At 39.2% G+C, this 15,168-nt stretch overlaps 1 protein-coding gene across 1 annotated transcript in view; it reads right to left on the reverse strand.

The window, feature by feature from the left end:
• The window catches only part of LOC131159887 (alpha N-terminal protein methyltransferase 1), a 98,665-nt gene that overhangs the window by 64,388 nt on the left and 19,109 nt on the right, over nt 1-15,168 (reverse strand). The window contains exon 4 of the mRNA XM_058115099.1: nt 6,425-6,544. Coding sequence (XP_057971082.1) covers nt 6,425-6,544 — 120 coding nt within the window. The remainder of the gene's footprint in view (nt 1-6,424; nt 6,545-15,168) is intronic.

Below are 15,168 nucleotides of genomic sequence, written 5' to 3' on the forward strand. Positions count from 1 at the left end.
CAGAGATCTTGATAGACCTACTTTTTTTAGGCACTAAGTTATAAACGTAGAATTAATAGTCTTACTTAAAACCCCATTCCAATAGAATTCATTGAAAACTTTCATCAGGTCATTCTCACCACCGCCTAACAATCTTAATAAAAAGCTAAATTAAAACAATCTGGCCCAAGAGCTTTATCCCTCTCCACCCCAAAAACATAGCCCTAACTTCCTCTTCCTCAAAAGGTCGCTCTAACCAAGCTATCCTATCAACAGGCAAAGGATCCCACTCTAATCCTTCCACCATTGGTCTACTATCATCCTCCTCGGTATATAGATTATAATAAAAATCTATGATCTCAGAGGCAATTAGGTTAGGATCCAAGAAAATAAAAAAAAACCCTTATCCACCTCCAACTCCCTAATAAAATTCTTCCTCATTTTTCCATTGGCTATCCTATGAGAAAATTTAGAATTACAGCCGCCATCTCTGACTCATTTAAACTTTGTCTTCTACCTCCAACTTCTCCTATCCTTAAAAATTAGCTCTTCCAATTTGTTCTTCAGGCAAACCCTTTTAACCTCTTCCTCCCTAGAAAGGATCACTCCTTCTTCCTTTCTAACTCTTCCAACTCTACTAGATTAATAGACTTTTTGATCTAATATCTCCAAACACCTCCCTATTCCACACACTCAAATTTTCTTTCAACCTCTTCAACTTCTTCATAAATCTAAACCCCTCCCAACCCCTTTCCACATCCTCACTGCATGAGTCCCTAACCAAGGTCTAAAAGGATCCATGCTCTAACCACAAATTCTCGAACCTTAAGGAAATTTTCTTTCAACCTCTTCAGCTTCTTCATAAATCTAAACCCCTCCCAACCCCTTTCCACATACTCATTGCACGAGTTCCTAACCAAGGTCTGAAAGGAGCCATGCTCTAACCACAAATTCTCAAACCTTAATGGGGTGGGACCCAAGGCACTTTCATAGATTCCAACAAGATAAGAAAATGATCAAAAGTGGGTCTAGGTAACACCACTTGAGAAAGATTAGGAAACTCCTCCCAATCAATGGAAAACAAAAACCTACCGATTTACATGACCTCCCCAGCCCCACTCACTAACCACGTAAAATTGGCATTGCCCAAGGGATGATCCCTCTACCCCTGATAACCAAATCAAACTTCTTCATAGAGGCATTAACCCTGCCACCCCCCCTTTTTTCCTAAGGGAACTTGACTGCGTTAAAATCACCACCTACTAACCACTTCGACAAGCATAAGCTAGAAACAAAATATAGCTCATCCTAAAAATGTCCATACATAGAGGAAATCCACCATTGACCCCTATCTCTAATATCAAACTATATAGAAAAAGAGAAAAAACCCACTAAACTATCCACTTTGGTAATAGATCTAGTGTCCCACAACACTAGAATGCCACCTGCCACACCTAGAGATGGTACAAAATCCCAATCCTTGCACCACCCTTCCCCTAACTACCTCCCCATCTATTAACTCAATCTTAATCTCCTAGATTAAGACAAAATCAGGGGAATTCCTTAACAAAACCTCCCTAATTAGGCTTCTCTTCCTAACATACACTAGACCCCTAACATTCCAACAAATAATCTTCATAATCTAATGTGCTTAGCCCCTTTCCCTGTCCCCTTCCCTCCCCCATAACTGATGGAAGAAATTTAATTCTTTTTCCACCTTTTTTTTCCCTTTTGCAAGTTTTTAGAGTCGCACCCAATTTAACCTCAACTCCTGTAAGGCTCACTAACTTCAACCCCATAAAATTTAAGAGCTCATTCGGGTCTCTATAGTCCCTCTCACTAACCCCTAAGCCAGCGACAAAGTCACTCCCCCCATGAGTTCCCTCATTATAGCATAAAGAATCATCAGAAAAGAAGGACCGAACAAGAATAGGAAGAATACCTTTTCCAGGTTCCGAAGATTTCGAATCGCCCACTAGAGCAGTTGTCTTCTCATCATTGCCCCTTCAAACACCTGAACGGCTAACGCCAACATCCACTTTAATAGGAATAAGCTCAAGAGTGGAGGACAAATACCCCTTATCAATCAAAATTGTATTTTGATCAAGCTTGTGCTTAATAGAACTATCTAATCCTTGCCTGATATTAAAGAACAATAAATAACTCTATTCTTGTGCAAGCTAAGGTATATGAGATTGCTTCTTACTCAATAATAATTCATTCGCTCTTTCATCAAAACCCAAATCTTCAAAAAGTTCTTCCCAATTATCTTCTGCCCCCATACCTAACTCCCTTCTCAACTAATCGACTAGAAGGTTAGACTCATAATCACAAAAGCTTAGGTCATCATTTGCTTCTGAGCACCTCCCAGCCTCACTGAACTCGTCAATTTTATTATCTTCATATACAACTGAATGCAGCCCTTTGCTGCAACTTGGGTCAGTTTTGTAAGAGGGACTGCCCTCTTTCTGCTGCGTTGATTGTTGTACCAGATCCTCCAGACAGGCCTGCTGCCTAGTTACATCATTAGAAATCTCTACTTCCCCTTCAGCCAATTCAACCTTCTCCGCCCCTGATTCCATACCCAAGTCTGAGGGAAAATCAGTCATATCCTTTAAGGATAAATTAACCCATGTATGCTCGCTGGAAACCTTCACCTCTGGGCAGATTTCTGTATTTCCTTCCATGGTTCTGGTCTCAGTATTTTCCTTGCTGGTTTTTCCATTATTCTTTCGGACTTGGGTACTAACCTCTGTTCTCTTATCTTCTAAAACAGGCCCAACACCCCTTTGGATAAAGCTAGGCCCACTGTTCTCTTTCCCTTTAATTATCCATTTAGTGACTATAAGAGGCACACTAGTAACAGGCCCAAACTTCCCTCTCCCATACCCATAATATCACCATAAAATAACATAAAAGAAGCAATAACATCATAATGAACAATAGAAAGGCAAAAAAGGAGTGGGAAAAGAATGAAGTGTAGCCAACCAAGATATCCTCCCAAAGGCACCCATTACCCAATTTATCAGGTAAAATAGAATAACAAAGAATAAATCAGTTAAAAAAAACCTCCAAAGACTCTTAAAAGAATGTCTAATACCCATTATAGCATCATTCACTTGCAAGCCAAATTCCCTTTTTATAACTGTTGAGCCAAATGAAGTTCAGCTTCAGGGGAAACTGTCATATGCATTTCCCAATTAAAGTTGCATTTTAGACACCCAAATACCAAGACCCAAACCCCACCCTCCCTTCAACCTTAGAACCAAAACAACCCACCTAGCTAGGAAGCCAACCAAATGATGTCTATCTTTTCAACTTTACTATCTGACAGGAGTTATAAACATGGACAAATAATAAAGAGGGATGGTAAAATTGTATCAACAAATAGGGCTGATAAAACTACCTAAAGAGAATAAATCACTCTTCCACCCATTGAGATGCTTAGACACTTTAGCCACCACAAGGTCCGAAAAAGCTAAAGATTTAGCACCCCCCCCCCCCCATCCCCCCAAAAAAGAGCTCCTAAATATCGGTCAAAGGCCAATCTAGAATACTGCAACCAGCTAACAAAGCTAACTCTGGAGACACAAAACTAAGATCAACAGTAGCAATATATACAATATTTTTTCTTGAGGATAGTGTTGTCAAATTCTAAAAAGTTCTGACAAGATTTTGGTTCTAAAGATTAACTTGGCCAAGAGTGGGGCGGCTGGTAGTAATATGAATCATGATGTTTTGGATGGTTTCAAGGCTTTATCTGGCTGCAAGTTTTTGGCTTGGCCTTTGTCTTACTTAGGCCTTCCTTTAGGAGGTAATCCTAGGGATCTAGTGCCCATGAGAGCAGGTAGGACCTTGGACGAGTGGTAGAGAGTGTATTTATCATTATATCCTTAGAGGATTGTATTGGAATCATTTGTGCTTCCCTTTCCAATACCCCTATTTATTTTTTATCCTTTATCAAAGTTCCCATGAGAGTAGCAAGTGTTTTGGAGAGGCTTATTGTCATTTGGCACAGGAGAAAATAAGAATGATCACCTTATTGGTTGGGATATAATTAGGAGACCTAAATCTGAAGGGGGTTTGGGTCTTAGCAATGTGGTTTTTAAGAACATTTAGTCGGGGAATCGTTATGGATATTTCCCTTAGAAACAAATTCCTTTTGCCATAAGGCCATTACAAGTGAGCATAATGTTCATCAGAATGGCAGGGATGCTACAGGGAGTGGTACTAATTCTCATTTGAGTCCCTAGAAGTTCGTTGCCCATATTGCCCAGTTGTTCTTTCCTCTCACTCGCTTGGAAACAGGTAATGGCACTTCGCTTCAATTCTAGGAAAATCTTAGATTGGGGGTTTACTTTGGAGACCTTTGTGCCTCATCTTTTTAGATGAACAGATTTTTCTGGTCAAAAAATGATTAGTAACATCAATCCCACTCTTATCCATTTTAGTCCTTAAATCAGAGCCACTCATACCCTTATTAATTCTTTAACCAGACAAACACTCAAAAATCTACAGGATTGTGAGAACACTCACGGAAGACTCTCTATGACCAGAAAAGAAAAGAACAGCAACATCTGCAAATTGTAAATGAGACACTACCACTCCCTCACTCACCACAAAAGTCCCTCCCGTAAGACCTCCATCCACTGCCCTAATCTATCAACCTACTCAAGAAGATCAAATGACAAGAACAAACACAAAAGGAGACAATTGATCCCCACTAATACCCCTCTTAATAGAACGGGTGCACTTGAATACATTCTCTATTTTGATCAAGAATCTTGAAGTAGTGCTTTTGCAAGTTCTAGAAATTTGCAACAAAGATACCATTTCTGTCTCCTCTGATCCTGTCTTTTTCATTATTCTAATGGAAACTTTCCGTAGAATGATGGAAAAGGCAATTTCAAGCAGCATGATGAAAAACTTTGAGATATAGGTAGTAGGCAGCTTGGAGGAACTACAGATCATCTCCTTCATGCCAATGATACCTCAGTGCCTAGTTGTATCGGAGCTCAAATAAGAAACTTAAAATGCATTTACATTGTTCTGAGGATGTGGCAAATTTGAGAACTAACTTGGGAAAAAAGTGGAAGTGAGTTGATTCCTGAGAGGGGTACAAAATATGCATGAAGTCAAGCCCATTTGTTGTCGAATCCAAATCCCATCCATGTGCCAATGCGACGTAACAAGCAACCATTGCAATTGAGAATTGAGATTATGTTTATTCTCCCCCAAATTAAAAAAAAAATTCAAGATAAACTGTCCATTAAAGAACCAGATCCAGACACTTTTCTTTCCATTATGAGAATCTAAGATGCTTCAGCAGCATTAAAACTACTGTTTTAAGACAGCAATTTTTTCTATTTCATGATTCACAATTATTATTGATCACACTCAAAATAAGACCGTGCAAAGATATTTAGGTACAATTTTTTTTTTTCAACAAAATGAATCTATTAATGAGAATGAATAATTACAATGGACGGGGGATAAGAAATCCTCCCAGAAAGAAACAGAAAACAAGAAAACTAAAAATCAATATCTAATTTCCATATATTCCAGAGCTTCAGGGATCACTCCATTTACAAACCAAATTCTGCACCCCAACACATGGAAATTGAAAAAGAATAGTTCCAATCACAAGCAACACTAAGATGCTACATAACTCAAGCTTAGGTGTCAAGTACGACAAAGAGAGACTTGCAGAAGCCTTCAAACAACATGAACTGCAACGCTAAATTGACACCCAAGACCGCATTTGACCCACATGCACAGTATTAGTGTCCCGAATGAGATTATTAAATTTTAAAAAATTCAAGTGTGGATTTCACATTGACACAAGCAATTTGGAGACCAATAAAGGTATCGTTAGAGTTTATGCATTGACTAGTTCTAAACATTTTGTTTTCTTAGGCAGTCTTCTTTAACAATCAATTATTTATAGCTATTATAAATTTTGTAACATTCCTTAAATCAAGAATTTTCTACATATTCTTTTGATAGCCAAATCAAAAGTTACATGCATGCATGTGCCATGCGGAACATGCAACCTTTTTGGGATTTCAACTGGGAGGAGCTACACAACAAGAGGAAGCCTATTACCATATCATATCCCCCCCTACACCACCCCAAGGTTCGAACATAAAGCTTTGTTGTGCTCGAACAATTGGGCTGTTAGGGGACAAAAACACATAATTTTATTGGAATTACCACTTCAATACCTTGCTGGATTTTTTTTTTTTTTTTAATCCTGGCAGAATTTCATCCAGTCTAACATGGGTTGAATTTACAATAAAAATTCGAATATTTTAGTATATTGATAATTTAATATACATAAAGCACAAACCCTCAACACAGTTGGCATTGTCTCCTGTGAGTTTTCATTGATCAAACATTATTACTATGTTTGTGTTAGTACAAATATGGTCTAAGTGTACATTACCTGAAGTGGTAGACAGAAAAAATTTGCAGCTTTGTGCAAATCTGGGACCATGAGCCTTTCAGGTGCCAAACTTTCACGGGCAGCATCCAAGAAATGTGATACAGGCTCAACAAGATCTACCTATATCCAAACAAATCACTTTAGACACAAAGCATACCAAAACAAAACAAGGCAAATCACAAGATTAAAATTGCTGTTCCATTTACAATAGACTAGAGTCTCCACAGGAGCATCATACCTTTTTATAGAAAAGACAAATATATTATTAAGAGAAGATAGAATGTGAACGTGGATAAGATTTATTCCAAAGTAAAACAGAAATTTAAAAGAAAATTCAAAAATCAAAATAGCTAAAAAAAAAAATCAGACTAACAAAGCCATCCAATCACAGTGGCGATCAAAGAAACAAAAACCACTAAAACAATCAAAAGAGGATGCCCAAAGCAATGCAAAGAACAAGGTGGTCCCAAATCAAATTACTACGCAGAGCAATCATTAAAAATGAATCAAATTAATATGCTAAGGATGATCATGAAAATGCAACTCATTCCTCTCCAACCTGGATCATCTATAAAGTAGAGAAATCCACACACCACTGTAACCTTCTCACATCCACAGGCCTTCCAAAATTTTTAAAACTAATCTTTAAAAGTAATCAACAAGAAAGTGTAGGATGAACTAGGGCACAAAAACACACTAAACAAGCCAAAAAACTCATTTCATGAACTCCAAGCCACCAAGTAATTAAGAAACAAGAGAGCATGAGACCTAACACTAGCATAAGACACCATACAGATGTCAGGAGGGAGGAGGCAATGTGTCATGGGGTGACAAATTCCCAAGAACACAAGAATCACCTGTCTTAATCTGCCTTATATGTGATGGAGTCACGCTCATGTGAGAACAAGACTACACCAAGTCCTGTCCAACCATGCTCATCCTATCCATGGAAACACACGAGGATTCATTTAGCATTCAAGCATCACAGCCTACCAAAACCTAAACACCAATTGAGACGGTCGCAGAGAACCATGACTCAAACAATAAGAGAGTTAAACCCATGTTCCACAAGCACTTAGGGTTAATCTCATTCCTATAGCACAACCTTTTGTAATCGTACAAGACGGCACCACCCAATCTATAACCAAGCGCCAACACGAGAGCACGCCCAAACCCCACAACCACATTCTCTAATGGGTCATCCATGGGGCTCCCAACCCCACAAGGAAGCTCAAGACAGCCATTGAAGATGTCAAGGACCTGCCCTAAGCACTTCTCAGGGTGCTCACTTATTGCCCACAAAGGACACTGGGCATGGTAGGACTCTCATATGGTGTTCCCCCAAGAGATACTCTTTTCATCACATTCTCGCTTTTGCATAACCATCCACAGTCTACAAAATCATACATCCTAGCTCAAGAGTCAAGAATAACATTAACAATTTGAATCAACCCCTACATAATAACGACATTCATTTCTTTAACACATAACAAGATATTCATTAGTGAAAGAATAAAGAAAATTTCAGCCAAAGACTGATAACGCATCCTCAAGAAAAATGAAAAAGAATTGCATCAGCGCCACCTTCCAATCACTATTACTATTGGACAATGAAAGACCCTAAAAAAAACCTCAAAAGAATGAGACCTTTTGGAAGCAAGAAATCTCATAAACCTCTCTTTCAGACTCCTAAAGAAGTGGAAATCTCATGAAGCAAAGCCACCAAAAAAATTGAAAGCCGAAGTTGGTGCATTATGAATGGAAGAAAGTCTAAAGAAATGTGGCATCAATAATTCAAACGAAAAACTCACTCACCCAAATATTCTTCCAGAAGCTGATTCTAGCACCATTACTCATTAAACAAATGTGGAGAAAGAAATAACAAGACACCTAGAAAACAAATTTCCAAGGACTTTCATGGGTACCAGTGCCACTCCCCCTAATATCCCACCGATTCCTATAAATACCATACTTGCTCTTGATCACCTTATGTCATAAGGAGTCAAGACTCTGCACTCAAAGATAAAGCTCCATGACTATTTACCTATTAAGTAGATGTTCTTAGAAAATGAATTTCCAAGCCCCAATTCCACCTTAGATCTAGGTCTCCTAAACACCTCTTAACTAACAAGATGATCCATCTTGTCCTCCCCAAAACTAGACCACATGGAATCTCTCATTAACTTCTCCAAATTTTCAGCCACTTTCTTAAGGATTTTAAAAAGGGATAAAAAAAATAAATGAGAATATTTAAGAGAGATGCACTAATGAGAGTAATCCTCAACCCCCTCCCCGGGAAAATGAGAGATAAGACTTCTTCCACCTTTCTAATCTTTTCCCTACCCTTTCAATCGCTAGGTCAGAGAAAGCATCTGACAAAGGATTCCCCCCCCCCCCCCCACAAACCCAAAGGAAGACTAAGATACAAAATAGGCTAAGCCAAAGTATCACACCCCACTAGAGATCTAAAGCCCTCTAACTCCCTATCACTCAAATTTATGCCCACTAAACCACTCCTAGACAAATTTATCTTTAAACCTAAAACCTTCTCAAAAATGCTAAGCAAAGTAAGAACCTTACACAATTTCTCAACATTATTCTCTAAATAAAAAATAATGTCGTTCGCAAACTGTGGATGTGACACCTCCACCTCCTCCATCCCAACCAAAAGACCCTAATCACACCTAGATCCTAAGTGTGAAGCACAAGCCTACTCAACCCATCCACCACCAGAATAAACAAGAAAGGCAATAACGAACTCCCTTGCCTTAACCACCTGAAACCAATCCCTGGGCTGACCTTTAACAATTACCACAATAGTTGAGCTAAGGCAACATCTAACCCACCTACACCATAAAGGGCCAAAATCCTTTTTTAACAAAAACCTTATCAAGGAAAGCCCAATTGATCATGTCAAAGGCTTTCTTAAAATCCAATTTAAAAATCATTTGGCTTTTACCCCTCCTTCTCACATCCTCAACCACCTCATTCACTACAGCATCTAAGGTTTGCAGACTACAGCATCTAAGATTTGCCTGCAAACTAGGCCATAGAAACTGTATCCCCTAACACCTCCCTAAGTCGTCTGGTCGCAAAAATTATCGGTCTAAACTTCTGCACCCTCCTAGACCTCTACTGAGAGTTGTAAACACTTGACATATTGGCCCAAAACTTAATAGCTTAATCTTTCGGGTTAAATGGCCGCTTAACATGGTATCAAAGCCATGGTAGCCTGCATTTATTGCTTGTTTGTTGAAAATTATCTTATTCCCTGTATGGGTTTTATTTATCATGTCTTTATCTCTCCACGTGCAATCGGTTGCAAGTGCATGGGAGTGTTAAGGCTTAACATCTATTGTTGGCCCATAACCTAATAGCTTGAGCTTTAGGTAAAGTAGTTGCTTAACAAGAGCAATGAAAGTGGAGTAATACTCTTACACACTACCCCATGCTAGGTGGCCTTGGGTCTAGTCTTGCTACCCACACTTATTGTTTGTTTGTTAAAAATTATCTTACCTCCCTGTAATTGGTGTTATTTATCATTTGTTTATCTCTCCATGTGCCATATGGTTGCATGTGGGAGGGACTAATAAGGCTTGATATACATTGTTGGCCCAAACCTAGCTTAAGCTTTTAGGTGAAGTAGTTGCTTGACAAAAGCAATGAAAATAGAGTTAATACTTTTACATACTACCCCATTCCTATAGTACTCCCGAAAAACACCCAACAATATCAACTTTCAACACTACCCAACTACCCTAAGAAAAAGCAATCTTAAAAAACCATCCGAACATGGGGCTTTATCCATATCCATGTCAAACACGACCCTTCTTACTTCCTCCATGTCAAAAGGCCTCTCTACCCACTTTGCAGCCACCTCGTCCCCAATGGGTTTCCAATCAAGCCTCCCCACCATCATACTACTCCAACTACTCATTTTATAACTCTTAAAAGAAATAGTGAAGTCCCCCCCAATTTGCACGTGATCCTTCACCATCAAAATCTACCTTGAACTCTTTAATGAGACTCTTCCTCCTCCTACCATTAGTCGCCCTATAAAACAATCTAGAATTAGAATCCCCTTCTTAACCCAATGAACCCTCAAATATAGCACCAACTCCCCTCTTCCCTCAACAACAACACCTTCAACTCAATACAAAAGTGAACTCTCCTAGCTCTATCTTCCTCCCTCAACAAACCACACTGCTCCACCCTGTCCAAGCCAATCATATCAATCAAAATATTGTTTTTCTTCTCCTTGATACTGCCAAACTCCTCTCTGATCCAGTCCTTGAGCCTATTCTAGACAAACTTCAATTTTCCATCACCTTAAATCCTTCTTGCCCCTGAACATAACATTCCTTCCACCAATCTCAAATCTTATTGTGATAGGAAGAATGCAACAGCCACATGCACTCAAGTCTAAAAAGAATAAGACCCCATTGAATGGAATTGGAATCCGAGAGAATTGCACAAAACGGGCCTAATCAACAGCCCTTGGGTGATGTTTGGGAATAAAACTCCCCAATCATTCATAAAGAGGAATCAATCTATACGAGATAAGGTTTCTCTCACCCCAAAAGCCACCAAGGTGAAAAAACCCTTATTCAAGGGCAGTCCTTGAGGCCACACTCCTGAATAAAAGAATCAACATTCCTCATACTACTAGTCACCCTCGAACCCTGAAACTTCTCCTTTAAGGTTCAAGTAATATTGAAATCAACCTCCCATCACCCAATGAAGGTTACAAAGTTCATACAGAATATTCTCAAAAAAAGCTACTAAGCAAATAGAGCTGAGTAGGACCGTGCATGAAGGTCAACCACCAAACCCTGACACCCCTAATCTCCAGCAAGATCAACAAGGAAAAAGACCCTAAAATAGAATCTTTTAAAAGTCTAGTCTAATGTCCCAAACCACTAATTAGCCCCCCAATGCCCCTCAAGAAGAGAAAAATAACCATTCTTTGAACCTATAGTCCCAAATACTCCTAAATAGTTTAGCATCAATCTCCCTTAACTTGGTCTCCTATAAAAACAAAATGATCAGATGGTTGTATCAACCAACTCATTAACAATCCTCCTCTTCCCAATCCCCGCAACATTTTTAACATTCCACGATAGAAGCCATTGACCCCTAAACACCTACCCCCTTTCTTATAATCAACTAAAGAAGCCAACCTACTCAAACCTCGTCCCTAGAAGGACTCACCGTATTGAGTCCCAAATAATCTAGGAGTTCCTAGGTTATTTGGGTTTTGCTCTCACCCCTAAAAAGATCAAAAATTTTAAGCAATCCCTCGGTTTCTAACTCCTTATGACACTCAGGTTTCTCAAAGATAGTATAACAAGACACAAGAATGGGAGATATACCTTCAGGAATCACCTTGTTCCCCTATTTGGCTTCCAAAATATCCTTTCGGAGGTCTTTGGTCATCGCGGTTGAACTACAACAAAACTAGGCTAAAACCAGGGAATAAAAAAAAAAAGAGTTGTTGTCAAAAGACTATTAGTCTATTTCACAATAAAATCCAGGCATCATGTATTACTTCGGCTCTCTAGGACAAGGATCAAACGGTCTTAGTCACATAAGAAAACCTTTGAGCTATAACCTTCACCAGCCCTCTCAACGTCTTTCATCTTAGAACCAACTTCTTTGCTCTTTCCTCCTTCTCTCTCCCTTCTTAAATTCTTAATTAACAACCCTTCAGCCTTGAGATAGTAGGACGATAAAGATTCTTCCTTGTCGTCTTTACTCCCAAAAGCACCCTATGTTGACTTTCTGAATGCATCACTTCCTTGCCTTCTCTCTTGTCGTTAGCCCCCTCCTCCTCTAGCTTCTTCTTTACTCAATTACAAACATCCAACAATCATTGCAAGGATTGGGTCGGACTACTTGCGCCATGAACCTCTACTGCTTTCTCACATGCTTCTTCAACTAAAGATTTTTGTCCCCCTTCATCTTCCTCATCACTTTGAATCTTTATAAATTCATAGTAGACCTCTGAGTTGCAATATTCTTTCAAGCCTAGAAAAACTTTTCTCACGAGGAAGATGAATTCTGGACATTTGCTTGGCCCTTGACCCGAAAACCAGCAAGTCGAACTTCAAGTGAGGTGATAATAGTTTTTGGTTTTTGTTGGGCCTCACTTGGACCAATTGCATTTAGCCCATTTTTTAGAATCCAACTATATATGGGTTTCCACATGTTGGACTTTAAGCTTTGAATACCATCCTTTGGCCTAGCATGCCGCAAGCCAATTATAGTGAGAGCTCAAGCCCTATGATCTCATTTGCATTAGTGATTCCCATTATATTACCACTTCACCTAAAAGCTTAACCTACTAGGTTGTGGCCTAACAATGTATATCAAGCTTTAACATTCCCCCACACTTGCAACCCAATAGCATGTGGAGAGATAAACACGCGGTAAATAGCACACATTACAAGGAATACAATATTTCTTTTAAACACCACACAATAAACACAAGCAACAAGACTAGAACCCAAGACCTCCTAGTAACCCACTCTAATACCATGTTAGATTACCACTTTGCCTAAAAGCTTAAGTTGTTAGGTTGTGACCCAACAATGTATATTAAGCTTTAACAATTCCCAACCTTTCCAAACAAGATTCCTCCCATATAATTGTGTTGATTATACCATGGATATACTTCACGGATTCCTTCATTCCCTAATTTACCCAACTTCCCTTGATTATTAGCTTTCCTTACTTGATTTCCCCCATAAGAATTCCCTTTACACCATTTCTTCGAGGCCTTGCCTAACACCATGGCAGATTGTATGCTTTGACGCACATTAGTTAAACCAATATCCACAAAATGTAAAATAATTGTGTTGGTCTAATTGTTGTCTTTTGCCCAAGACCCCTTTTTATTGCCCTTTGCTTTACTGCCATCTACCAACCCAAAGAATTCTTTCCAAACCCTTGCACATCCTTTCCTTTTGAAACACGAATCAATTTAATAAGAGTAAGGCATTTGTATGGGATCTTCTCCAAAGATAAAAAACCTACTGAAATGATTTGCTCTAAGCCTCACTATAAGAAAGTGGTTTTGGGTTCTAAATGTCTTGAAATTTTCAGTTCTTGAGAAGCTTTGAGTTAGCAAGCCACCTCCTTTCCTCAAGAGAAAGATGCAAATGGAATGGCCAATGTTCACTCTTTTCCATGATCCTAAGGAAGATGCAATCATCCAAGAAAGAAAATAGTTTTTTCTCGAGAAAAGATATCAAGACTTGCCTACTACAAAGGATGCTGTGAACGCTTGACTAACTAAGCTGGAGAGAGTTCCACCATGTTCAAAGAGAGTGGTACATCAGGTGCAAATCTTTTAAAAAGTGTAAACCCAAAAGTGCAGCAGCCAACACCAAGGCATCAACTTCAAAGAATGCTTCGTAGTCTCTATTGTTCAACACATTTAATGGTAAGTGTAAGTCAGTGTGCTTCTAATGTCGAGGCCCTCACAAAGTTGATGATTGCCCTAACTCATTGTTCAATGCCTTGCAAGCTTCCATTGTGGAAGGGACACAAGGATAAAGATGAGAAGGAAACCTAGATGATGGGTGCAACACTATTACTCAACCTGTTGGAGAGGCATATAAAAGAACCAAAAGTTACCTAGGCAAAAAGGTTAATATTTGTAGATTTGTGGATCAATGGGAAGAGTACTCGTGCTATGGTGGATATCAAGGCTACCCATCACTTTGTCTCACAAAGGAAAGCACAGAAACTCAACTTAAACTCGGAGAGGGATTATGGATACATGAAAGTAGTTAGCTCCACAGCTCAACCTACTCAGGGAGTAGCCAAGCAAGTGAATGTCAGGCTTAAATAGTGAGCGGAACATGCAAATTTCATGGTCGCGGCAATGGATTATTTCCAAGTGATACTTAATGAAATTCTTAATGGAGACTAAGGCAGTTTTGAGGCCATTTGCTAGTTCCTTTTATCTAATGGGAGATCACCCTTGCATGGTGCAAGTCGTTGCAAAGAAAGGGGCTAATGAGAAGTTCTTTTAACCCATGCAACTCAAGAAGGCATTAAGAAGAGGTACGCCGACATATCTAGATGAAAAAGTAAGACAAGAACACGTTCTTACTACCATACAAGATGTGTTGGAGGAATACAAAGTTGTGATGTCGGATGAGCTACCACACAACTTGCCTTTGCAACAAGGTGTGGAACATGAGATCAGGTTGTTACTAGGAGCGAAACCTCCTGCTAAATAGCCATTAACGGATGGCACCCCTAAAATTAGCAAAGTTGAGGAAGCAACTTGATGAGTTATTGGAAGTGCAATTATATATGTATTTTCCAAAGCACCATTCGGAGCAACCCCACCCCATTGTTTCAAAGGAAACATGATGGGAGCATGAGGATGCATGTGGACTGCTCAACAAAGCAACTATGCGCAACAAGTATCCCATCCCATTGATTGTTGATTTATTTGATTAGCTAACTCATGCAAAGCACTTCACCAAACTTGACATGCAGCCAAGTTACTATTTGATGAGGATAGTAGATGGTGATGAGTTGAAGACTACTTGCATGACACAGTAGAAGGCATATGAATTCATGGTGATTCCCTTCAAGTTGACGGATGCACCGGAAACTTTTTGTACACTCATGAATCATGTGCTTCATGACTACCTTGACAAGTTTGTCGTGATATACTTGGATGACATTGTTGTTTACAGTTCCACAAGAAGAACATGAAGAGCATC

Source organism: Malania oleifera, chromosome 7 (genome assembly GCF_029873635.1).
Source record: "Malania oleifera isolate guangnan ecotype guangnan chromosome 7, ASM2987363v1, whole genome shotgun sequence".
Lineage (NCBI taxonomy): Eukaryota > Viridiplantae > Streptophyta > Magnoliopsida > Santalales > Ximeniaceae > Malania > Malania oleifera.